The sequence below is a fragment of the Pieris brassicae genome, chromosome 7, assembly GCF_905147105.1.
Source record: "Pieris brassicae chromosome 7, ilPieBrab1.1, whole genome shotgun sequence".
NCBI lineage: Eukaryota > Metazoa > Arthropoda > Insecta > Lepidoptera > Pieridae > Pieris > Pieris brassicae.
In genome coordinates, this window is record NC_059671.1 from 18,629,148 (window position 1) to 18,657,097 (window position 27,950).

Consider the following 27,950-nt stretch of genomic DNA (forward strand, 5'->3'; position numbering starts at 1 on the left):
TAACCGATGAATGTTATGAAAGTGGCTTTGGCAAGTGAGCCGTCGTCTCTGCCTACCCCTTCGGAAAATAGTCGTGAAGAAGTAAAAAAATAAAAAAGTAATAATGTACTAATGTACTAATAATAAAGAATAAAATGATTCACCAATGTTTCGGGTTTTATGTAACTATGACACTAACTATGAGAATATTGATATTTCCACCTCACGAATGTGATGTGAGGAAGTATTTGAAGAGGCGGGAAGACTCTGGCTTTGTTTAAACAGTTATTTGAAATATTAAGTATTATTTGCTGTTTCAAATGTTAAACTTACGTTTTCTTGGGTTTAAATTTTTTTAAATATATTTTTGTCTGTTAACGTACTTACTTGTTTTCGGCCTCATATATATTGTTTATCTAAGTAATGTTGTAATGTAAGTAATGTTTTGGCATTCTGTATTGTCTAAGTGTTTTGTTTCATAATATGTATGTTAGCTGTAAGATTACTGATAATTAAATAAACAAAAAAAAAACTGTAAATGAAACATCTGTTGATGCATTTATTTTGCAATTTGTAAGAAGATCAAAGTATATAGAGTCCGAGTAGCCCGTTAAGCGAGACAGCAATAATATGGCTGACAAATATTGCAGTATTTTCGTTTGCAAAGCGATCGTTTCGGCCATATGACAGACATAACACTCATCGGACATACAAAAAATATTTGCCAATATAACCCGGCCATACTAAAAATTGCAGAGTATTGCATAGTCCAGACATAAGTACTGGCTGATGCTACCAAAAACGGGCCCGTCTAGGTTTCCATAAAGAAGACAAAAGGTATTTTTTAATGTCATTTTTTACGATATAAAGCACACTTACACGTGCCGACGCGTGGAAAGGAATGGTTCTAATTCTAATTCTAATGAATCGTGAATCAATGCACAAATCAAACATAATTACAAGTATTATCTAAAAAACTTGTTATTCTCTATAGATTTATTATTGATTAATATTTATAAAACTAAAGTAACAGAAAACACCAATCAACAACATACAATACAAAATCGAAAACTATTATTATAAAGACGAAACATTTGTGTTTTTGTATCTATGTTTGTAATGTTTTCACACAAAAACTACTGGACTGATTTCAAAAGTTCTTTCACCATTACAAAGCTGCATCCTCACTTACTGTATATATGTTACGAATTTAAAAATGTATTAGATATATATTCGTTGTAAAGTAAAATCTGTATATTGATTTGATTACGAATGTTAGTGTGTATCTAATAATCTGAAAGGAAGTAATTAAAAACTAAGTAAAATAAAATTTTAATGATAACAAATATATATCTATAGTCCGACTTAGTAAACTTTCCACTACCACGAGATCTGTAGCTAAGCATTACCGCGGGGCATTGCTAGTACGTCAATCAAATTGTTTAATCATTAATACAAATCAGACGAGTAAATTAAAAAAAAACATAATTTTACCTAAGCACTCAACATTTCTTATGTACTTCAATAAGTATATATTGTTGCGCGCCTTCTAAATTGTTTTTGAAAGAGAAACTTCTTTATCGGCGTTGAAAAAAAAAATACCGTCACATTTTTGGGTTACGCGCCATTTTTTTCCTGTCCCAACCACGTTTGATTCGAAGAGATTCGATTTAATAACAAAAATATATAATAACGATAACAATGATAGTAATAATTCTATTACAATTAATGAAATTCTGTTATAACCTTAGTAGCAATAAGGTAAAATGAAATAATTGTATTATTTTTATTCATGTCTATGATAATAAAAGCCTTTTGTTAAACTTTATCTTGAGTATTTAACTTTATTTAACCAATTTCTGTATAGTTGGATATAGTAGATCATTTTTCAAAAAATAAGGTCATAAATTACTTTCACTTCTTACGTCTGTACACTAGTGAACGCACATTTTTTTTTTCTCTTTCGTTTCTTTGTTTATGTTTTCACTCTTAGATTATAAGAAATTTAAATTTTGTACTTGTCTAGGACTTCAGGCCCCAATGTCAAGTTTAGGTTTTCTTTACTATTAGTTTATATATATATTAAGCAAGAATAAATAATAATCAGTATTGAGATGATAATTGTTTTCTTAACTATGTTTGATTTGTTCATTGATTCATGATTCATAAGAGCAATTCCTTTCCACGTGCCGGCACGTGTAAGCGAGCGTGGCTTGTAAAGGATTCTTAGTTAGGTCTGATGACCGCACTGTAATGGTGCTTCCAACTACAATTTCGATCTTGTTTTATTGTGAAGGTGACCAGTGTTGGCCTTGGGTTCAATGGATCGGAGATTTGATCCCCGGCCATCTAAAACTCGTTCGTACAGTGAAGGAAAACATCGTGAGGGTACCAAAACCAAACAGTCGATGACTGATGAATTGAGCCAGGCACGAAAATATCCTTTTTGCCTATGAGAAAAAAAAGGTAACAAAAGTCTGGGGTCTTAAATTTCTGGATATTTTGTTGTACCATGTAATTCAAAGTTAGATAACGTTCTTAGAAATGTAATTTTTATTAGGGATTCAGCCGGCCAGTTATAAAATAACTAGTACATTTAGTAAATCCTTAACCGAAATCCTTAAATCAAATTTGTTCCTTAATTGCTTCACATCGGATTGAACCACGGCTGGATGGATGGAAGACACCGGACAGCCAAGATTTAACGTGTCAAGTCTTTTCCACCTTCAAACTTCTTTAACATACATTTAAATATTAAATCAAAGACATTACTTTAGTTGTTTAGGAATACATTCGAATATAAGGAGGGTACTTAAGATTGGTACTTATTAGCTACCTTCTATGTATCTAGACATATATTAAATAGTTTTAACCGCGTAACTAAAGACAATACAAGAAAGACAAAGACAATAAAGTATTTTTTAAATAACGCTACTTTCATATAACATTTATACGAATTTGCTAGGATAATTATTAATTAATTATTTAATATAATTTAATTATTAATCTTAAAATATGAAATGCCTTATGAAAAAAATGAAAGACCTACCTATCTACTTAAATTTAAAACGACATCCCTCGTTCCGCAGCTGAGCGACATTTTAGCCATATTTTTCCGCACATCTCCCACCACCATCACCCACAGAAGTATTTTCATACGATTTCGACTTCAAGAAAAGAGACCACCCAATTACTAAAAGGCCGGCAACGCACTCGCTATCTCTCTGGCATGAGAGCTCTGACAGTTGAGACTGTCGATGGGCGATATCACTAAGCATCAGATGTAAATGTATAAACAATAGCCGGTTTGTTTTAACATATTAAAAAAAAATTCCACAAGTTACGTTTCTAAATCTATTTAAAACAAAACGATCATCTAGTCTAATCAGGAAAAAAATTACGTTAATGTTTTCCACTATTAAAACGGCCGAGTTAAAAAAAATAGCAAAGGAACACCTTAAAGCTATTATAAACTATATTAACTTTAAAAATATTTATTATGTAAGCCAGAAAAAACAAAAATTGTTCCATTATTTTAGTATATTGTATGGCGTTAGCATAAAACGTGCACATTTCTTCACTCGTGCAATACAGTGAAGTCACATGACGCCGGCCGGTGCTTACCAAGACAATTCTTGTCTCGCGACTCGCGAAACACAACCGCGTCGAGCGTAGCACGGCCTTCACGTTTGTTACGTTCCGTGCTTTATCGAAAATTATTTTCAACCAAAAACTATTTTAACCTTAATTAAATTAAACATATTGCCACGATTATATGTGTGCTGTGCTGTGTTATACCAAAAAACAATGTGACATATTTTTTAAGTGATTGTGTGAGATTCGTGTTTTACGTGACATAATTTTGTTGTTGTGAAAAGATTTTATTATGGAAACCCGGCATTACTGGGAGGAGAACGGGCATACCGTTAAATATGACAGGTAATTTGTTTATATATTTAACTGATTGTCAAATTAGCTAAGAATCTGATACACATAGGATATCCTATAAACAAACCACCCAAATGTCAAGAAGTCTTATTGAACTGATACTAAATCATTGCTTTTCCTTTCTTTTGGCCTGGACAAATTTCATAACCTGTTACAGAACAAGCTATTTATTTAGATAAATTTGGTGTTTGGTTGTTATTTACATCAAACCGTTTGAGAAACCTATATCTGTTAGAAATACCTCATAACTATACCTTATTATTAGCGGTTGTTACTAAATGCGTAAAAAGTAAAGACAGTCACAGAACTTTTGATAATATTAAGTTGTTAGTTCAACAAAAAATAAAATGAAAATAAAATAAAATATTTACGTGGTCAAGAACGTAAGTAACGTTCTTGACTTGAAGTATAATATTTAATCGCATTAAATACGTTTTAACTCACTCCAATTAAGTTTATTTATAGTCAGGGTTGTTCAATAATATTTACAATTATTTTTACACTTAAAATGACCAATCATAGCAATACTAAAATTATTTTTCATATTTGTCGTCGAAGATGCCAGATTTTATTATTTCTAATATAATTTATATAAATTTTTCTATTTTTTAAAGTATATTGATCGTAATTTACTATATTAATTTCCAGATAGAATGTGTCATGATATTGACATTAAACTTGTGGAATTTTCCAAATATTACAATTATTTTTACAGTTAAAATTATGGCATGCCAATACTAAAATTATTTTTCATATTTGTCGTCGAAGATGCCAGATTTTATTATTTCTAATATAATTTACGTAAATTTTTCTATTTTTTAAAGTATATTGATCGTAATTTACAATATTAATTTCCAGATAGAATGTGTCATGATATTGACATTAAACTTGTGGAATTTTCCAAATATTACAATTATTTTTACAGTTAAAATTATGGCATGCCAATACTAAAATTATTTTTCATATTTGTCGTCGAAGATGCCAGATTTTATTATTTCTAATATAATTTACGTAATTTTTTTCTATTTTTTAAAGTAAATCGTAATTTACAATATTAATTTCCAGATAGAATGTGTCATGATATTGACATTAAACTTGTGGAATTTTCCAGTGCCATTCATAATTGTAAAATTTCTGTAGTTGATTAAATTGCAATAATTTGCTGCAACACGTGCACTTCATTCAAGTTTTAAGTACGTCTTTGCTGTTTTTATTGTAGTAAATTACCTCAAAATAAATTTATCATCCCTGAAACAAAAATATTGGGATTTGGTATCGATTTTTGATGCAATACCGAAACATGCGACTGTGGCGAAAGTGCCAAGCGAAAATAGCAGCCAGTTGCCGACATCGTGAAGTGAAACACGTGACTTGAATTAAAGCGGGGCAGGGGGCGCTGCACGCGTCTATCGCGCACTGGCCTCCACAGTCCACACGCCGCGCGAAATGTGACCACGCTCACAAACAGTTCTGTTTACATAGACATTACGCACACAGTCACATCAGTGTCACGTTTACGTATCGCCTGACTCAAATGAAATCGACCGGATATAACATAATACGAAGAGTACCTGCATTTCCCTTCCATTTTATTTTGTATGCTTTATTAATTATTTTACAATTACTTCAAATTTATAAAAAGCGTTCATTAGGCGTCATCTATGTATTTTAGGCCTTTAAAATTTGTATTTAGTGTATACTGTGTATTTGTTTGAAATTTAAATCAATAATTGTATATTTTGTGACGACTGACGTGGCGTGATCCGATATAAAGTATTCAACACTAGAGCGAAAGAGAGAGGGAATATATGATTATTTACGCGTGTAAAAGAGATGTAAAGAGCATGGTTGAAAACGTGACAACCGTATTTTTAAGTGTAAAACATTTCCACTGCCTATTTTCTAATCGTGGACTTATGTCATTGATCAATTATGTTCTTAGTCATTAAATTGTTTGTTTGAATGGAAAGCTTCATAAATTTAAATAAAATGACGATGAAAAATGTTTTTAATCTATGCATATTTTTATTTGTACGGAAAAATATAATGTGTTATTTTGAGGTTGAAATTTAGTTTTTAATGTAATTTTTATCCCGGAAAAATTATGGCGGTATTTTATTTATATAAGTATGGAACCGTAAACCGGGACACTACGAATATCATACATACTGTTTAACCTTGGATGGTCGTCGACTCGCTGCCTTGTTTTAATTATTAATAGTCACGTGTTTTCTTTAGACTTAGGAGTCCGTAAAATTTAGTCGTTCCGACGCGGATCTAATATTAATGGGCTAATAATAATTAAACAACGATTTTGAACGAAATGTTAATAATATTTTGTACGAAACAAAACTGCTTCCAATACTTTTTGGATGACTCATCTGTCAAAATTATGTCTGATTAACAGATTATATTATTTACAAGAAATTTACGGTCTTATTCACAATAATCTCTTAAAATATTAATGTTTAATTTGTTTATATTCTATAAAATATTGTTTTTATAAACAAACATTATCTACCTCGCTTCAAAAATAAGCCAAAGATTACAAGATTACAAATTTCAGCGGGAACTTTCATCTATCAAATTGACATCTGTTAGATTTGACAGTGACTTTGTCTCTGAATGGAGTTAATATTGTATTTATACTTGATTTATTGGTACAAAGATCAAGTAAAGTTAAGCCTTCTAAGTCACGAGACCTATTTTCTAAAGGATAAACAACTTATCTAGCACAGGCGTAATTAAATGTCTGACCTTGTGTTGCTGTTTGTGGATATCACGAGCGTGTAAGGCATGATGACTTATAACCATTCTCAATATTTTTAATAATTCTTGTTAATTACGATTAAAATCACGTGACGTGATATACTCCTCCTCCTTTATATCATTATTTTAAATAATTAAAGATTTAAATTTTATTTTATAATATTTTAGTTAAATAGATTTTTTATCGCTACATATTTTTTTCGCTTTATCTATTTTCAGAGTTACTCTACGAAATTTATTATTATTATTAGCGTTATTTATTACCATTTTTGTATAAGTAGGTGAGCAGCCTCTTGTGCCTAACACAAGTGTTTGTGCGTAGTTTGAAAATAATTCAAAGTTTTAAAAACTTATTACAGATTATAAAAAACCTCAACTTGCAATCTTTCATATATCATTAGTAAATACCCATTATCTATGGTAAAACAATCTTTTGAATTCTAAGGTTGCTTAAAAACAGAACATTACAATAAAAATGTACCAATCATTTTTATTTTATTTTCGATTTGTCGACTAGACGCATTCGGCTAATTGCAGGCCGAAAGTAAGTTCGAGCCGAAATATGTACAAATCTATTCAGAATCATGCCACAGAACGAGTATAAATACCATTTCGTCCGACACGTGCGTTTGAATACTAATCCTCACTAGTGGATTATCTGCCAATCTATAATTAGCTTTAAGTAAATATAATTAATACACAACATTTTATGAGTCATCGCGTCGAAAATGGCAAGGCCGTGTGTATATTTCAAACTAAACAAAGTAATAAAAAAATATATTATAAAACATGGTGAAAGAAACATTTCACTTTCTAAAATGAAGGAGTTTTATAAATTGTATTTCTGCAAAAATCAACCAAAGCAAAGCGTGCGTGTTAATTTCTAATAATTACGTAATATTATTAGTTATTATATAACAAAAACATTTGTATTTATCTCTTAAATGCAATCCAGTGTATTCTAATTAATACAAGAATAGAATTGTGTTCGAACGTCTAGAATATTCCGAAGCTTCAACCTTGACTTTCGAAAGATTCGCATGAAAATTTCTACGGCCCTAATGCGCAATGCAATGGCGCTCCCGCGTTATTGGCTGATTACGTCACACCGCTGAAGTTTTCGCAACGCCTCGTGCGTTGCAACGTGACTCGTAATCACGTGTCCACCCACGCCGCCGCGCCGCGCTTAAAGATGAGACGGCTTGCACGTAATACAGAATCTATGGTCGATATGAGTTTATGATTTATCAAAATATTATTATTACTGTATTCTACATCAGCTTAGCAGTTATTAAAGAACCTACTATATAAGTTTAGTTAACGTTTTGTCTCATTTATTCATTTTCAAAAGAACACGATAGTTTTTTCGTATATATATATTTCGTAGTATCGTACAAAGGACTTTAAAACAAATTGTATTAGTAAAAGAGCAAGCTTACGAGGCTAAAGGTCACACATATCACAGCAAACAAATATAAATAAACATAGGATTATCTATACTTAAAGGTCGCTTAGACCAGAGATAAATAGAGAAATTGAATTATCTTATTATTTTTATTTGTGGCAGTGCGCGGTGCTCGTGTTTTTGACGCCACTAACACGTTCTGTTTTCATTTAACATTATTTTATTTAACAAATGATGAATAATAAGTTATAAGTAACATATTACTATTGTGTTTTTTATTCTTAGATTATTTTAATACGCAGGTAAAATTTATAAATATGTATGTATGAAGTTATATTTTCGTAAATGTAAATTATACTTAATCTCAATTTTTCTTGTTAGCCGATATCCTAACATCCTTCAGCACCATTCCTGGGAACCCCTTCACGGTGTAGGCCTCCTACCGCTTTGCCTATGGCTTTCTTTCTCGCTTCTATGTCTTCTAACCATATTTTTCGGGCTTAATAGCAATTAATATGATTAATGTATATATATATAGTTTTTAAATTCATCTGGATTACGTTTATGTCTGGCATAAATTGTGCTTTTCCGTCTCTTTTAGCGTGAAAAGTTTGAAGTTATTTTAGTGAAAAGTGTAATACGGCTGTTTTGGTTATTATGCGTAGATAGTGGTTTGTTTAGTAACTCACAGACCGCGTTTAAGTTATTAAGTAATTTTCAGTTAGTCTAGTGGTTAGATTCTTTATGAGCCTTCGATTCTCTGTGTTTCGGAAACAAAAAATCGTGTCAGAATAAAACTGAAACTATTAAATTATGGCATATAAAGGGTTCCAAGTACAGTTTGTGTTTAATCTCGAAGAACGGAAAATCTGCGACTATAATGACGTTATACCTCTAGAGGAATCGGAAGGGTCAGGGCCACCAGGTCTCGTCTCAATCTCATCGTAAGGGAAAATGGGGATAATATACGAGTCACAACGTAACACAGTTTACGTCATACATCTAATAACCTAAATTGCACACGTGTGTAAACATGACGCTATCACAAGGCTGTAAACGTGCCTATCATTCTAGAGCCGTGCTTCTATCGAACAAATAGCGGTTGAAAACGGTAGATTACGTAAAATGTTTAATTATTTATAGGACACGTACAAATACATATTGTCGCACATCATGTTCGATATAGGCGACGAAGGAAACTTGGATAGCTGCCCACTGAAGTATTCCCTATTGACAACTTGGGGTCCTTTAAGAGTGTACCAATTATCAAAAGGCTGGCAACGCACTCGCGAGCCCTCTGGCATTGAGTGTCTATGGGCGGTGGTATCACATCAGTAAAAAACTTTGCCACCTGGTCATATTCAATTACATTTTCTTAATATGCTTTTAAAACATGCTGTAAACACTTGAAAAAACAAAAAAAAATTGTTATGGAAGAGCTGGAACCCTGACAGGTATTATTGACTTAAAAGGTCTATTAAGTTAAAAAAATTATATACACATTTTAATTTTTTAAGTTAAGCTATCACAGACCAGACAGACAAAAGAAACTATCACGTTAATAAAGATTTTTTTTAAATAAAATTTATATTTATTTCCAACTCACAAATATACAATATTTATATTATTCTGAAACGATATAGTAATTTTATTAATTAAAAATATATTAATAAAAAATTAAAACGAAGTTAGAGTCCCTGTGGCAGTGTACCTTTAATGTTGGCAGTTCCTCGCTGTATTGCGATATTCGTAGAAAAAATTAAATTCCTTATTCTTATAAATAACTAATTAAAATTGTTTAAATTTTATGTTAAAAAGTCTGGTCTCCAATCTAATCATCAAAACAATATTGTATTAGGGAAATAACATAGTAATTCCATTACATCAGCATCTTCAGTCGCACTCTTCGATTCTGAAGGTCGTGTTAGCGCCGCACAACTTCCTCCACTCAGGCGCAGAGGTTTGACGGCAACCTCGGCAAGCCTCTACCTCAAGCTTATAGCCTCAACCAGTAAGAGCCTATACCTCACCTATTTGCCCCATAAACTGGTAAAAAGGAAAATTACAGTAAATCTACCGTAATTACAGTAAACAATAAAATACTTAAGTTGCATTCAAGGCTTTATTAAAGCGAATGTCACATTTAGGTCGCTGACTGAATAAATTAACTTGAGTTAATCCGAGTTTAAATCTAAAAATATGGGGGTTAAATTAGAACTGTGTTTCAACATTAAATTCAAACCATTTTTATAATTTTCTTGTAGCTTTTTTCATTTAATTATAAGTAATTATGTCTTCGTTGTGTCCTCCTTACTTACCTAGTACGCAGATGCCTGAGGGCTCGCGATTGCGTTGCCGGCCTTTTTTGGTTCACTCTGTTCTTGACCCCTACGTTGAATTGGTTCGGAAAATCTTCAGTGAACAAACATACGTAGATGTTCTTACTTTTACTTTGTTGGTAACTTTTTTTGAAAATTATAAGTTGACTATAGCTAACTAAGCTATAGGTTGTCGGTGTTTTGTGACGGTGCGCGCGCGCATCGTAAAAAATTACTCTCATCTTTTACCTTAACGCTCCAAAAGATAAACTTAAAAAAATACAATTATTTTATAAATAACCACCTAAAAATGAGTGCTAAATATGAGCCCTAGAATAGACTAGATGAAGACTAGAATTAGGCAGTGGTGCCAACAGATGTTTTCTAGGGCCAACTTCAAATGCCCTTATATGCCAAAGGGATAATGGTGAAAAAAATATAATGAAATATATAATAAATAATATATAAAATATTATATATATATATTTATTAAATACATAATATATAATATTGCTACTGTATACTCTGCGAACATATATGTCGATAGTGTTCAAGACAGCATTCGGGGCCTTAGCACATATACTAAGGGGCCTTTAGTTTGCTTTAGGTTATCAAGTTAAAGGTAATTAAATAAAACAAAACCGCTACAAAAAATACTGGCTTTATTATCGGAAAAGTGAGCAGTGTTGGCCTAGTGGCTTCAGCGTGCGACTCTCATCCCTGAGGTCGAAGGTTCGATCTCCGGGTGTGCACCAATGTGCGTATTAAACATTAGCTCGAACGGTGAAGGGAAACATCGTGAGGAAACCGGCTTGCCTTAGACCCAAAATGTCGACGGCGTGTGTCAGGCACAGAAGGCTGATCACTTGTCTATTAGTTTAACAAATGATCATTAAACAGATACAGAAATCTGAGGCCCAGACCTAAAAAGGTTGTAGCGCCATTGATTTATTTATTATCGGCAAAGTAAGACTTTCAATAAAGCCTTCTTTAATCAAATCATGCTCTATATTCAACAAAGTGAATTGATTTAGACGTTCTTATAAAAAAAAATGTGTGTGTGTGTGTCAGCTACGACGCACGATTGGAGTTTACTACGAACGATAATTATGATATATATCGAATAGAAAAACAGGTTAAAAGAACGCATCTGCTAAAACGATAAGAGAAACAAACATATATCTGTAATTATTCGGATTATTTATATCACTTCAATAAAGCGTATTACATAAAGTATGTTACAAAACAATATAAATAATAATAATAACAATAATAATAATAATTTGTGTTTAGAGAGAGAATGAGATGGAATCATTCTTTTACACGTTCAATCCTACAGATATATATGTTTGTCTCTCTCTACGTAACGCCTCAACTTTTCGTGTTACACTTGATTTTACTCCTCACAAAATTTCCGTACCGGGCCTTATAACTCAAATCGTTTCTTAAGGAGTAAACTCCAAAAAATCTGGCCGCTTAAATGGTAGATGTGGTGGATGCTAGTCTAAGGGTGTGTTTCCCAATGTACGGATAAGTTCTACATAAGTTCTAAATAAGCTATTTGTTACTTATTGTTAGGATAAACACTATTGTTGCATTTCACGACTATCATTAGTTATGAGTCGTGTACGGTTCCTGGGTCAACGGGATGCTTCAAATAATAGAGATTTATTGATTTACTCTATATTTACCACTCGCGTGTTACAATAGAATATGAGCGAAATAATGACGTGCTAATTGCTATATACCGAATGAATACAATTTAACAGTCAAAGAGAGTGCCTACGTCTGGCTATGCTCTCGGGGTGTAACTCCCATGATTTAGTTAATCGCTATGAACGAATAACTGTATGTAGAAGAGAGTGCCTGCGTCGGGCTATATTCTCGGGACGTAACTCCGACGATTTGGGAAATCGTCACGCTTATAAGTGATCGATATGTACAGCCATGGCATGTACAAACATAGGAATTTGTCAAGCTTGTAAATGAGCAAGAATGTACGAACCTTGGCACGTACATAGGGATCATCACGCTTATAAACTAAGAAAGCCTGAGTGAGCAAAATGTACAGCCTTGGCTCGTACAAGTCGTATGAAACGCGAAGTTTCATTGTTGCAAAGATATATGGTACTCTATCCATATGTAGCAGTAAAGACGTTAAATCAGGGAGTTAATTGAATCTCTAGACAGTTAATTAAATGTCGATATTCAATCAAGTCGCTAGCATTTTGATTTAATTAAAGCAGCGTCGAAAACGTTTAACCGTGTCTGACCGAAAGCCAGCGTGTTTCTCATATTAAAAAAAAACATCATTTTGTAATGAGAAAGTTATTTAAAAATAAATAACTTTGACAGTTAAAAATTAAATAACTTAAAGTAGTAGTACTGAAGTATTTCCGAACCAATTCGACTTCAAGAAAACAGTTGTTCGGACTTATACCTTCAGCTGAGTTTCGTCATCGGACGTCAAGGCAGAATACGAAATACCATCCGTATCACCTTGACGTCCGTTTCGTTGTTCCACAACTGAGCGTTTTCTAAGGCAGTTTTTGCCGCGCACCACCACTATGTGGAACCAGCTGCCCACTGAAGTATCTCCGAACCAATTCGACTTATGGTCCTTCAAGAAAACAGTGAACTAATTCTTAAAATGCCAGCAACGCACTCGCGAGTCTTCTGGCAATTCGAGTGTCCATGGGCGGCAGTATCACTTAACATCAGATGAGCCTCCTGCCCGTCTGCCGCTTGTAAAATAAAAAAAAGCGTACCAAATCTTAAAAGGCCGGAAACGCGCTAGCGAACCTTCTGGTAGTGTTAGTGTCTCCATAGGAGGCATCAACATCAGGTGAGCCTTCTGCGAATCAAATTCTCGATTTGGCATTTTGTATTTAGCTTTTTGTAATATTTATATGTTTGAAATCAATTGTTACAACTGAGAAGACATAACTTAAAAATCTTAATTTAAGTTCACACTTACTACGTTCTAACCCATTGCAACAACTTAAATAGATTCTACCCTCATTTAGTTTAATAAACAATAAAATTAATAAACATCTAATGACAAACAACTTCTTATTGATACTGGAAGGAACTAGCGTTTAAGATACAGGCTATAGAAGTATATTATGTATAAGGTTAACCAAAATGAATATTGTATCTCAACGTTTCGTTGCCTATTGTATGTTTACAACCTTTAGAATGTAAGCACAATATGTAATGTTTTTTTGAGTCAAATATAGTATTTTTTTTAAATAATCATAAAAATACTTCCTCAGAAGTAGTGTGTGAAGCACGTGAATCATGACGACATGATTGCACAATAGTCCATCAATTTTCGATCGAAATAAATGATACAATCAAGGAATGCGCGTGATTCACGATAAGATTGACGGCGCCTGGTATACTTTTTAATTTATTTAAAAAAATGCAAAAGTTCTATTTATAATATATATAATAAAACTAATATTTATATATTATACAAATTAAATAAACTGGAGAAAATATAAAAGCGGTTATAAATTTCCAAAATATTAATAAAACCACCAGCCGTGCAAAGTACGAGCTCGTTATCATTAAAATTGTTACATGGTGCCTTGATGCGCTAAGAAATAATTATTTGACTCAATATCGCAGCGTAATGAGATACTGGTAATACCCGCCCATGATTTATCACTCTACAACATTTCATTATAGATATTATAATAATAATAACAAAGAATTACCAATAATTATAATAATATTTACAAAACACTTAACACTTTATTCTAATAAGTAAATTACACTTACACAAAATTCTTTAATGTGTATGAAATCCGTTAATTAAGTTTTTTTTTTATAAAAAAGGGGGCAAACGGGAGGCTCACCTGATGTTAAGTGATACCGCCGCCCATGGACACTCAATGCCCAATGCTCGCGAGTGCGTTGTAAATAAGTAAATAAATTGTTTAAATTTTTCAATTGAAATGCAATATAACTTCACTAGTAAACAATTGTTGTCATATTTGTATACACATCGGGAGTTGCTTTCTAGAAATATTATCGGCCGTTAAAACTACGACCCGTATAAATATAGAATCCCAGCGACGAACTGTTATCATTATTATCACCTGTGTGTCAATATTATCGCTTTTAGTGTGCAATTTGGCTTATCGTGGTCACGTGTTGTTGCGAGTGAATATTAAATTCATTTTCGAACACGTGAATTTATTATCGGAAGGTCATTGCGATGACACGTTAATTTGCAAATATTGGATAAGGTATATTTATATATAGAGGACTAATGTAGTGGGGAGTATAGTGTACATATTTACCTCCTCTAGTCATATTTCATGGATTATTTTTCTATAAAGAGATCAATCAGCCTTCTGTGTCCTCTGATATTTTTAAGTTCATTTGTCGTTAAGAAATGGGACTCGTACGTCAGAAATTGATTTTGACAGACGGTAGACATTTGACTTGACAATGGTGATTTTTATCTGTCGCAATTATCAATGTCAATGATCGTCATAGAAACGAATCAATAGAAATAATTGTAAAGAGAAAGAAAAGTTTGGAAGTAAATGTATTCTTATCAAGATAAATTTTATTTAAGATTTATATTTTGTGTCGCCGTTACATACTTAAAATTAAAGATTTTTGAGAGGAAACCTTCAGAAGCGCTTTGTATTTAGAGGTAAGCGGAAGCAAAGACAAATAGAATTGATGTAGTATACGAATTGTATAGAAAATCGACACGTGCGGGCCGTCAAAAACTGGCACTATGTCTAGTTGTCTCTGTGTTTAAGTGTTGTTATCTGTGCTTGAAAAATGGCGGGTAACGCTCATCAAACAACACACACTTTATCACATTTTGCGTGATGATAAAGTAATTAAAAACTAATATATTGCGCAATAATACTCGGGCACTACGGTTATAATGCTTAGTAGGCTTGCCTTTCCTATTTTATTTGTGTAAACAAAGTGGAAAGAAATCTAGTGGGGTTAAAGGAACTATTGATTATATCTATTAATTACTGAAAAATATGAAATAGACAAATTTTAATGCAAGTACGGTAGCGGCGTCATTGACGCTGAGGTCATACAATCTAATTCCTTTTTCAATGTATCATTTTTCCTGCTGGACCCCACAGAACTTTGGAGTACAGAATAGTACAACGCGTGAAAGCGTGAGACCACAAACACGAGATTTATAGATTTTAATACAGTTTGTGGCAACCCTGTATTATCACGACAAATAAAATTTGAAGTCACATGGAGGGCTCACGTGTGCGAGAGTGTTTGCGGCGCAACAGCCTCATAAATATGAATTTATGAATATAAACACCAAAACCCTGAAAATAAAACAACGCTATTTTTACTATCTATAGATGCCATATTAGAAGTGTTAACGGAAGAAAATATAGCGATTTACATATCACAGTAAAACCTACTTGGTTATAAAACCGGTTATAATTTTGTCTAAAACTATAGTGAAACTAACTCTAGTTAACTCAGCCATTTTTTATAGTCATATTTATAATATTCTTACTGATTAAAAACTGATAAATAAGAAATTAAAACAAATTTTAAAAGTTAGGTCTCTGTGGCGGTGTATCTTTAACAGCATTGCTATACTAATTCGTTGAGCGAGAAAAGCTCAGGCTCGCTCGTCACCAGTAATATCGGGCGCCAACTTAAATCTTTAATTAGCGCATATGTACTTGTAACCCACGAAAATCTCACTCAAAACGGAACGAAATTAAAGGAAATACTTTTAAACTCTATTTGTCTCTATGTATCTAATTATATGGAAATATCTGATGAAATGTGAAGACTGTCAAATGATAAAAAATCCACGTTGACCTGGCTATAAATATTTCATTTTTTTTTCATATTTTCCGCAACGCGACGCCACGTGACTGTTTTGAACTTTGAAGGTCTGGAACGTTATTTAGTAGCTGCCTTACAACGGTACTTTCGGATTCAATTCACTTCCAGAGTTCTGACAAAATTGTTCTCCTAAGTCTCTAATATAGCGTATACCCACCTTACACAGATTACATAGAGACAGGCTTTTTGATTAGATGCTGTCAGTCGTCAACACAATATAAAAAATAAATCAGTGGCGCTATAATCCTATTCGGTCTGGGTTTTGTTCTGTTCTTGTTCTCTAACCACTAGGCCAATACTGCTCTATACCTAACATTATATCTTATAATGTTGACGTTGTCGTGATGTTTTACTGCTTCCAAATATTCTCTGGGTTCAACTTTGAAATGTAAACTTTTTACTTAAACAAATGTCATAGAAAATTATTCTTTCCAGTTACAATTCTAACGACGGCTTCGGTCGGCCAAGTGGTGATCAGCTCAACTTCTCAGCGCGTTCAGAGGATGAAGGAGACTACATTGCTGGTTCGGCAGCCTACCTCAAGAAGGGAAAGGTCTCAAGGGCAAGTTACAGCAGATTGCCCAATGTATTATTGTTATACCTATTGTTCTAATTCCTTTAATAGGAACTCCTTTAATCCTCCTCTAACTCCTTTAATATCCTGGAATACATAATATTTACTTGCAAATAGGTTCATACATTTACAAAAGGTTAAAAAAACAATAAAAATATTAAATACATTTAACTAAGTAATATCTAATTTGGCTTTGTTGTGTGATGGTATGTGTAGGCGAGTCTGTGCGGTGTTCTCATGATGAAGGTGCATTTTCGCTATGATCCGTCGATTTTGCATATTGCAAATGCTTCATAGACAAGTAGATTAGTAGCCTTATGTGTCGATGTGTGTTAGATGACACATGCCGTCGACTTTTTGGGTCTAAGGCAAGGTTTCCTCGCGATGTTTTTAATCCTTCCACAATGCTTGATCCGGGTTTTTGATGAAGTTATCCTTTACGGCTCGAATGCTAGAAGCACACGTAAACATCCATTGATTCACAGCTATGACTCCAAAGCACCAGGGTCTCAGGATTGACACCCAACACCGTATGAATTGGTTTCCTAAATTTCTAATAGTTTACCAAGTTCTATATCATTATTTATTTCCAATAGCAAGATCCAATGTCACACCGCATCATCGAGAAGAGACGACGTGATCGAATGAACAACTGTCTCGCTGACCTCTCCCGACTCATTCCACCTGAATATCTGAAGAAAGGGCGTGGCAGAGTTGAGAAGACTGAGATAATTGAGATGGCCATCCGACACCTGAAGTTCCTACAGGATCGAGTCAATGGTTTGTATATTTGTTTGCATTTCGGGTCTTTAGACGTTTTTTATATTAAAGTTCTAATAAGTGTTTTTGATATTTCGATAATAATGAAGTGTTTCACAGGTTTGGTACCCCGTTAATTAAAAAAACATTCATATATCGTAAACCCCCTTATAACACGGTACTCTTATAACTAATTTTCATATTTCGCGATTTCAGTCCCTCGTATAACGCGGGGATTTCACACGTTATATTTCTGGACATTTACAATGATTTGAACGCACTTATCTCAATAATAACATTAATGTTTTTCTTAATATTTGATTTTAACGATAAATGTTAAATATGATTTTTTTCTGCTACTATTATTATTACATTCTGTGTCTTTTGTTGCGTCTGAAGCGCAATCTAACTGTTGTGGTCTCTGGCTGAGGGACCAGCGCTGTTTTTACACGTCTGCTCCACAGCATAATGCTGAGCCAGGCCAGGCCACAACACACACACTTGTGGACTTTAAATGTACCTTATATCTAAAAAAAAATCGTCTTTTTTGTTATTTTTCTTTCTTTTTTTTAATTCTTATTATTATCTTGTGTGTGTGTTTCGTTCGTAGTAAATGCTATGTCTATGTCTAATCATTTGTACACAACCCCATATTATATGGGGTCAACCTATAACGCGGAACCGTGTTATAGGCGGAATTACTGTATTTAGTAGGACTTCGGACTGTCGCAAACTTAGTTTTCTTCGGGTGCTTTAAATTTATTAATTTTCTATTCTAGATTTTGTTTTACGCTATACATAATCAGATTGGAGGTTACTACAATTTAATTGGCAGCACTCGTGTTTTGCAATTCGTATAATACATTCGCTTTATACACCTTCAAAACTCCCCTTAAAAGACACCAATTTGTCTCAACATAAACATAGTTTGGGTCCAACTACTTTAGTGATAATAGAGCTAGATATTGGTATAGGTCATTTTAGATTGCTCAGTGAGACAGAAGTGAAACGCTCGGAAGTACAGACTACAATAATCACATAATAAAATTAAACAAAAGAATCGCGAAACCATAGAGTTACCGCTCCCGGTGGCGGCGTCACGTGCATGACGTGTGTGTTGCCAACTTGGGGGTTTCCCCCCAAGTTTAGGGAGAATCAAAATGTCTGAATTTTTTGGGGATACTATATTAAAGATTTTATTTTATTCACGGTTCTATACAATTTATATCGAACCCAACTAAATATAAACTTCAAGCGTATAATAATACTTGATCGTGAAACATTCAGAAATCTGAGGGTAGACCTTAAAAGGTTGTCGCGCAACTAATGTAATTTTTATACATTCATATAAAATACAATATACACACATATTTACATACATTAAAGCGAGTGTAACTGCGATGATAGCTATAACACTGAAGGACACTAATGTTTTCGAGAGTCTGCCGGCAGAAGAATGCATCTTCGCGGTGGCTTGTTTTGTAGCGGCTGAACGGCAAGTGGTGGAGGATCATTTCAAAGCGGGATACCAGGAGGCAGTAGGGGAGGCTGTCAGGTTCCTAGTGGAGGTTCAGGGATTCGGGCCCGCGGACGGCCTCTGCGTGCAACTGGCTTCGCATATGCAGAGGCATTGTGAAGGTGTAACCAAAGGTTAGTCTTGTCTCTATATATTAAAAGTAACGTACCTATGTGAATATAGCTATAGATATAAGATGTATGTTATAGCCGTTGTCTGCGCTGTTAGGTTTGCCGCTTTTATTTCTGCTGTTAATAAGTAATTGCAATTAAGTAACGGAGTTTCGAAACTGTTGTCAAATAATATTTCCATTTTAAAGCACATAATAAATAAGTTAGAAATATAGAAAAACAGAATAAGACTGTCTCCCTGCTTGAACCACACAGAAGGACATAGATAATATAATAAAACATAAAACTCCAGGCACAGTTCAAATACAAGATATATAACAAAATATATACAACATATAATTATAGTCGTGTCCTTAAATTTCGCAAATATCTCTTTTATAAAGAAACACAACTAAAAAAAGAAAACAATTAAAGGTTTAATAATGTAAACAGTAATTTATAGACGAAAGACCATCAATTACAACAACGATTTTAACTTTTAAGTCTTTGAAATATTATTAACATTCAACCAGAATTACTATTTCAACGAAGACAGACAAGTCGTTTATTTTCGAAACATTAAAATACTTAGTATTATATTTATAAGCAGATAATTAAATTAATAATCTTATGTACCTATTTGATACTCCTTGACTTGCGAACTGGTATGTGGTAAGTTTAGAATCATGTTTTCTGTAGACGTTTATAAGTGTACTTTAACTACACTTAGGTGTAGGTTAACTATATGAATAATTTTGAGTTTAAGTTTGATATATTATACTAAAAATCAAAATTATAGAGACTGTAAATGGGCGGTATCGCTTAATATCTGAAAAGCCTCCTGCCCATTTGCTCGTGTTCTATAAAAACTGGACTTTCGAAAACATTTTTAAATTCCTCGCTGTGACACTTATGAAAAGACACTTAATAACGTCTTTTATTAAATTAACTTTTACACATTTAAAGATAACACTTTTTCAACGGATTGTATGTATTATTATAAACTTATAACTATTTTACATAATTAAAAAAACAAATTCGACGTTTCGCGTGCTTTACAGCGTAACTTCAATCCGTTGAAAACGTGTTTTCTTTACACTTAATATCGATAATAAAATGAAAAAATAATATTCGATGAATTAATTGCAAGTTAAACTATTTCAGGTGAGGTGTTACTACGTGAGAAAGTCCCGCGATCCCAGGGTGGGTCATCTTCAGAGACAGCGAGCTCGTCCGGCAGTTCCCATGGATACGCCATGAAAGGGGTCATCCAGCATCCGGAACCACCACCAACATTCCCCCGTGAGCCTTTTGAACCGGAAAGACAGATAGAGGCATATCCTATGGAGTGCGAAAGAGGTATGTATCATTTTTTTCTATAATACGTCCTTACAGGAAATGTTATTTATTTATTTACTAACATGTGTTTAACACATACAACATATTTGCTTCAAAGATACAAGAAAATATGGCGTCACAAATTTTACACACATACACATCAATTATGTTAAATCATAAAAGTTTTAAAATGGCATACTAAATAACACACACACAGTTAAAATCTAAAGCTATATAGGAACTTAAAATTAAATACATATAATAACTGTGAGTAGGAAGATTGTTGTTAATCTATAGATATTTTCCTATAATATAATAATGTGAGTAATTAGAATTTAGAAAGAGTATACTCCTCCCTCAAAGGCCGGAAACGCACCCACTAAAAATGGATGTCTATGGTCTGCGATGACGACCCTTTTTGGGTGTCCCGTAGGCTCGCTTGCATTTGCTTTACTATATAAATAATAATAATTAAGTTGTAAGATCGAGAAAGCCTATTCACTGGAACATTAAGAGTAGAAGTCTTTTACTTAGTAATAACATTGTACCATTCCAGTATCAGTGGGCCCTATCGCGTTAGTCGACAACTCCATTGCTGACCAACCGCTACCCCTAGACGGACGATGCAAGCGTTCACCAACACTTCGCAAAGTGCGAAAGCCGGAACACGGGGAGGACTTTTTGCATTCCTACAAATTCAAGAACTCCATAGAGAGGCGATTTTCCCGGTCACAAGACAATGAAGTATGTATTTTTCCCCAAATATTTAATACGCTAAATATAGCTATTGAAGAAGAATGCCCACAATGCATTTAGTTGAAAAAAATAAAATATGACGGTATTTATTGCACTACCGTCATATTTTTTTTTTTTTCATCTATTGAGATTTGAGGGTAGTTTTGAAATTATGAGCATTCTTCTTAGTGGTGCATGATTGTTGCTTCTAGTCATTTTTAGACTCGCGGTTGTAGTTTGAAATATTTTCTAGCGTATGTCTTAAGGCTGGTCACATTATCAGTTGTAAATTATCTCCCTGCTCCATGATCTCCGGTTTTAAACTAAAAGTTTGATTTTCCCACTCGACATAGGAACCAGAAAATCTTTAATTTGAAGCTGACCTTAGCTCCGACTGAGCGGCAGAACGGATCGGACTTTTCCAATAAAAAACCTGAGGAAAATCGGGTGTTGAGGTAAAGCTAGCTGGTGTAGGTCTAATGCATGAAAAATGCGTTCCTCTTAGCACGGAGCATCAAGTCAATACCCCTGGCTGTATTTGTTTTGGATAATTCCAAATGCACAGACTTCTATAAAAATAATGCTTCTCTGTCAAGTTCTGTTTATTTTGGATACCATAGACTAAATACTTCGTGACAAGCGTGACCTAATTACGCGTACACAGATGAGGAGCGTCCGCAAATTTATCTTCAGTCAGTTAAAACAGAACTGCTTTTGTTTTTATAAGGGCGTCAATAATATCTTTGGTTCAATATTTGCCAGTTATAATTACTTAGTGTTAGAGTGAAGCGGTATTTTGGTAAATCCAGATAAAAATTGTCATATGTAGGGTTTCCGTATATATCTAGTGGGAAATACAGGCTCGGTTTATCATATCATACCAATATATATAGCTTATAATATATGTTATATGTAGTTACCTATACAAAATAAAAAAATGTAATAAAATATTTTTACACCCAAAAATTGTATTTATTTTAAATTTTACTTAACATGCTTGAACCTAATAAATTTTAAGGTTAAATATTTTTGCCGGTTCGCCTTATTCCAACCACATTTCATTTCTAAATAAATATTATAAATTTTCTTATTTATCTTAATTTATATATTTTACATACTATATTTATAATTTAAAAAAAAATTGAGCCATCACGGGACGCCTGGCAGATGTGAAACATCGACATTATTTTGTAAAAGTAATATGCAGAAAAGAACATATTGTGATAGGAACTAAATATGTCATTATTATAAAATAAAATATTACGATTTTTTTCCAGATATCGATGACTATTTATTGAATAAACATTTATTTTCATTAAATACAAAAATTTACGAATTTATTTCAAATCGTGACTACTCAATTCGTTTAATCAGTGACTTCGGTAATAGTTACACTACAACTATTATTACATTATTATTATGTACGCCACACCGTACACACTACTGCATATAGACTGTATATATATACCATCGTATACGGCATGCGTCACCACGCCAGACATCGGTTTTACGCGCGGCTATAGATGTTTCACATCAAAAAAATAATTTCCATCATAATAACCATCAACAACCACTCTCGAATTGCAAATATTTCTAAAGTAAGAAAATTATAAATAACTTATACAGGCGGCTCAGCAAATAGCGAGACCTACGCACGCGCACAAAGTGTACAATCACAAGAGGCGACGCGCGACCAAACCAGCTCCCTCCACTTCGACCTCGGCTTCGGGCTCCACTGAAGATGCCAGAGATACGTCGCCACAGGTGAGTTGAGCATCAGTCATTATGGGGCATGTCCAATTCCTGACTCTGCCTTTCATAAAGCCAATGGGCAATAGCCATAACGACTACCACCGGTGCCTATCGAATTGTAGTATTTCTGAGCTCGCTTTGGCTCACTCTTCTGTGTCCGTTCAAGCGTAAGCAAATTTACAGAATAGTAGGTATTACACTAAATGGAGTTTTGAGTCATTTTCTTATAATAATCTTTTGTTAAAATAGCTTTTACACATTAAGAAAAACACTTTTTGAACGGATTAAAGCTATGTATTATTATTAAAACGTATAGTTATTTACATTTTTTATTTTTTTTGCAAAAACCCGGCATCTTTTAGTCGATACCAACTTCGGGGCATTAAATACAGATAAAACAACTTTCTCTACAGCTGTGATACTTTTGACATTCAACACCTTTTGTCTTCAGTCACCGAGACCGCGCACGCTGAAAAGTACGCGAAACGTCGGAAAAAGATTTAAATTTAGAATTATGTAAATAACTATAAGTTTTAATAATAATACATAGCTTTAATCCGTTCAAGAAGTGTTTTTCATGTTCTTATACACAAGTCAATCTATGAAGAAAGAGTATGATATCAGTTCTTATTAAAACCAGTCACTTTACACATTCTGGTGGACTACGGGTTTGTGTTTTATTCTCATTATATTTACCCGCGAATTTTACTTTATTGTGATGAAATTAAGGTTGAATCTTGAAATCTTGTCAGGTGAAGCGTGATTGCAATTCCTTACAATCCATGTACACCTAAACTTGGCGATTAAAAAGAGTGGCGGGGTTTGGGAACTGGTAGTAAATGTACATTTATATTTGGCAATATTGACGTTTATAATTGTACATATTTACCAATAGGATTAAAAACATTTCTATGTGATGATTCTTATATAATGTGTCACACTTTTACAATTAGAATGTCTAAATCGTTTAAAATAAAACGAATTCATGAAAATATAAATTGAATATAATCTACGATAAGGCGTTTTTTTTTCTTGTTTATGGCTTTTATTTATGCCAACTGGGCACGAGGTACTTTGCCAGTGTCGTGTAGATGGAGAAGACACGAAGGACATTGATCGGTAAAAATAATTAAGTTAATTTTGAATATGCACAAAAAAATAGTTAAAGTTCGATTGTTAATTTTGAGACAACACAGACAACACAAATATGAGTAAACGCATTATTAAATTCTGTTTACTATTTATGAATAGTTTATATATAAAACACTTTAATTCTATTGCTTTCTATATATTTACATAAAAATCTATAATATGGACTAAACACAAACATTAACATACATTTAACACTTAAAGGACGGGGGACTTTAGGGGGAAGAACGTCATAAAGAGGATAAGTTAGTTTGGGACGATAAGGCGTTCTAAATTTAACTGTAAGGTCTAAGTCAGTATAATTTGACATCTCTCTCATTGACAATCTAAGATGACACAACGCACTACTGTGCAAAAAGCCCGCCAAATATCTATGCATATGTTAAATTTTTGGAATTGGAACGGGGACATAGGGCTCTATTAAAGGTCATGCTATTCCGGCCATACAGATTCCCATCGGAAGAGCTTCATCATCTCAGACAATTACTTTCCGTTAGGAAGCTGTATGTCCTGAGTCTAATTTTAAAATCATACAGAGCGCTACCATTTGATAGTAGGTTCTTAAAAAGAAATAGGGATGTTGTCGTCGGTCAGACCGTTAGGACTGACTTTGCGAGACGCAATATGCAAGCAGACTACATCTATAATAAATTAAATAGGCTGCTTAACATCTACCCGCTTACCGTCTACAATCTAAAAATACGACTAAAGGACTGGCTCATGAACATACCCTACGCAGAGTTGGAGCTTCTTCTGAGGCCTAGTATGTAGTACAGACTTTATTCATTCACTCACTGACTCACTCACTCACACACTCACTTATGCACTCCAGTGTGTTGATAACAGTTAAAAATCAATAACAAAAAAAGAAAAAAAAAATAATAGAAGATGTAACTAAATTATATATAAATTAAATATTTTAAGGAATGTATAACTAAGTTTGTTATGAAAGAGCTGGAAACCCTGACACAGGTATATTTTTTACTTAAAAGGATTCCCGAATCTTACACATTGTAATGAAATTGAACTTAAAATGAATAAACCTATTTTATTATTATTATTATATGTTTTATATTTGGCAACTATTAAAATACGCAATCTTCGGTATCGCTAAAATGTTACGGTTTTGAAAAGAATTGTCTCTGGTATAAAGTGTAATGACGTATATATTTAAGGTTTATTTTTAAATTACAGGATACTTCCAGTGAGTCACCACATCATCATCAGTACGAGAAACCACTTCCTCCTACGCAGTTTGTGCCCGTCTTCGCACTAAATGCTCTTGGTAATTGCTTTTTTAAATTAATCTAAACTCTGAAAGTCTGCTAGAATAAGTGCCATAAAATTAGATGTCCAGATGCTCTCCGCTTATTTACTTACAAATGACAGTCCAGGCAGGCCAGTCTATTATGTTTGAGTATATTTATATATGTAATTATATATATTTATTCAAACATAATCACAATAAAATTTATTCAATATATTTATAAGGTATTTTTTTATACGTGACTCTCAAGAAAATAAAATTTTGGAATACTTAATGGCTTCTGACGCACAAGAACATTTCTTAAACGTTATTCAATTTTATTATTAATGGCTTTAAAACAATTATATTACTGCTACTAACACACAAACATTTATATATAATTAATTGTTCGCACCGACTATTAACAGTTACACAACACAATCAAAGATAAAAGAATACATAGAAACAACAGCAATGAATAATAAATAGTACGAAACGTTAACAAATAACACTCAAATCTATAATTTATTGTCGGGCATAAAGCACGCCGAACGTCTCTTAAAGGCGCCAACTGGCATTGGCATTTGTAGGCAGGCAGGCTCTAAAATTGTTTAACCATACTTTTATTTCCAGGTAAATACTACGTCCCACTTAGCGTGGACTACTCATGCTTAGCGCGACATCTAGGTCCGTACGACGTTTTAGACGCGCGTGCCGTACAACTCTCGGCCCCACTTCATCCTGTCACAATACACGTCAATTTTCAGCCTTGTCTTAATTATCACGTCAAACGCGAGCCCAATGAGCGTGATTGGAGGCCTGCGTAGATGGCAACACTGAATCTATGGTTAAATAGACTTAAGATATATCAAAATTGTTATTCCATATTTAAATAAAAGTTCTTTAATGGATATAGATATAAACATATAAATAAACCTTTGATATTATAATTAGTCTATTGAAGTGTTGCTATATAAACCTTATCTATTGTCTATTGTGCGTTAAGTAGTAGTGTTGGTGGCAGTCTCATTGACCACCATTGTTGAAAAGTGCTTTTCAATAAATAAGTCATTAAAATCGTTTATATCCGGTACCGAAATTGTATTTAAGTTTTTATATATTCTATAGTTTATGTTCGTCCATTCTTCAAGGATTAATAAAATAACGGGCCATAACAACACTTCGGAATTTAAAATGGATGTTCTACAAATAAAGAAATGTCAATTTAATAAAAAAAAAATATTTTATTATGAACCGATATTGTTTATTTAGGACAATAATTATTGTCAAGTATTCTGTCAAAGTCAAAATTCCAGCCACGATGGGCGGGCTCATTAAAGGGACCAATATTATGGCGACATTTCTAGTTTTAGATTATTTTATATATCCTTAGTAAGTTATTTCGTAAGCGCGTTTAGGATATGACGTCATCGCAATGTATTTCCAAATTTAAACATTTTAAAACAATTCATCGCCGGATACAATGGCAATGTTGGATTTAGACCAAATGTACTCAAATTAGATAAAAACAGAAAAATCTCTATTTTAATAAATACTTATAACATTTTAGTTCTAATTTTAAAATATAAGATATGTAAATTGAACTGACAAATTAAAGTAAGAGATGTTTAAGATATACGTAGATATTTATTATATTCTGGTGGGAGGTGAAGTTAAGACTGCGTTAGAATTGGCAGGCGGCGTTCAGTGTTCTTAGTCTCGGCTGTGATATAAAGAATGTACCTAGTCAAGTTCTCTGGTGATGCTTGACGTATTTTTGAACATTATTTATCTGTAAGACATATACATAATTAAAAAGTCCATTTTACAATGTATTCGGCGATAAATATTGCACCCATTTTTGGCTAGTTTCTAAACTAAACGATACGATCGTATATAAAAGCTCTGTAAAATAGTCAAACGATGTGCATAATTTATTATCGAATACTGAAAATTGTAATCTAGACATTTTTAAATGTTACAATATTGTTTATTCTCTATAATGCCTACATCAAATGTATAGTAATTGGTAGAGTATTGACAAATTGTCATAGATTAAATTTGTTTTATATAGATTTATTATAAAAATATAACTTGTTACTGGAAACCATAAGTTATCATTTGTTGATTGTATACGGGTTTATGTACTTGTTGGACCCTTATGTATATAGAAGCCATATAAAGTTTTACAAAAAAATATATTTACTAATACAAATGTAGACAACCAGTGACTATAAAATAGTTGTTATAAATAATTCTTTTATTTCATACCTATAAATCAAATTACATAAATTTGATGTTGAAGTTACTAAAATGCCTTGAAAATTGTATATCCTAATAGGCCAAGATATTAGAAAGCACCTCCAACAAATTGTAAGTTGCACAAATTACCAATATCCCGAACAAGAAAATCAAAAATAAATAACATCACCACATACACAACTTCAAGTCCGACCAGTCACCACAAGTAGCACCCGTTCACGA

At 33.1% G+C, this 27,950-nt stretch overlaps 1 protein-coding gene across 6 annotated transcripts; it reads left to right on the forward strand.

The window, feature by feature from the left end:
* The first annotated feature begins 3,578 nt into the window (after nt 1-3,578).
* LOC123711665 (transcription factor cwo) lies at nt 3,579-27,716 on the forward strand. 6 transcript variants are annotated; one of them, XM_045664337.1, is made up of 9 exons: nt 3,579-3,918; nt 16,723-16,873; nt 17,458-17,641; nt 19,073-19,270; nt 20,411-20,605; nt 21,141-21,328; nt 22,946-23,083; nt 25,415-25,505; nt 26,100-27,716. In XM_045664337.1, exons 1-9 carry the CDS (start codon nt 3,866-3,868, stop codon nt 26,291-26,293), a joined length of 1,392 nt encoding a protein of 463 aa, XP_045520293.1. In that variant the 5' UTR covers nt 3,579-3,865; the 3' UTR covers nt 26,294-27,716. The 6 variants fall into 6 exon arrangements, with proteins under 6 accessions (XP_045520293.1, XP_045520294.1, XP_045520295.1 ...); XM_045664338.1 differs by having other exon boundaries at nt 3,581-3,918; nt 16,723-16,849; XM_045664339.1 differs by having other exon boundaries at nt 3,583-3,918; nt 19,106-19,270.
* The last annotated feature ends 234 nt before the right edge of the window (nt 27,717-27,950 follow it).

Coding starts and splice junctions, on each gene's coding strand:
- LOC123711665 (XM_045664337.1), top strand. CDS start 3,866: ATGGAAACCCGGCATTACTGGGAGGAGAACGGGCATACCGTTAAATAT. Junction 20,606..21,140: donor TCCTATGGAGTGCGAAAGAG/GTATGTATCATT, acceptor GTACCATTCCAG/TATCAGTGGGCCCTATCGCG. Junction 23,084..25,414: donor CCAGAGATACGTCGCCACAG/GTGAGTTGAGCA, acceptor TTTAAATTACAG/GATACTTCCAGTGAGTCACC.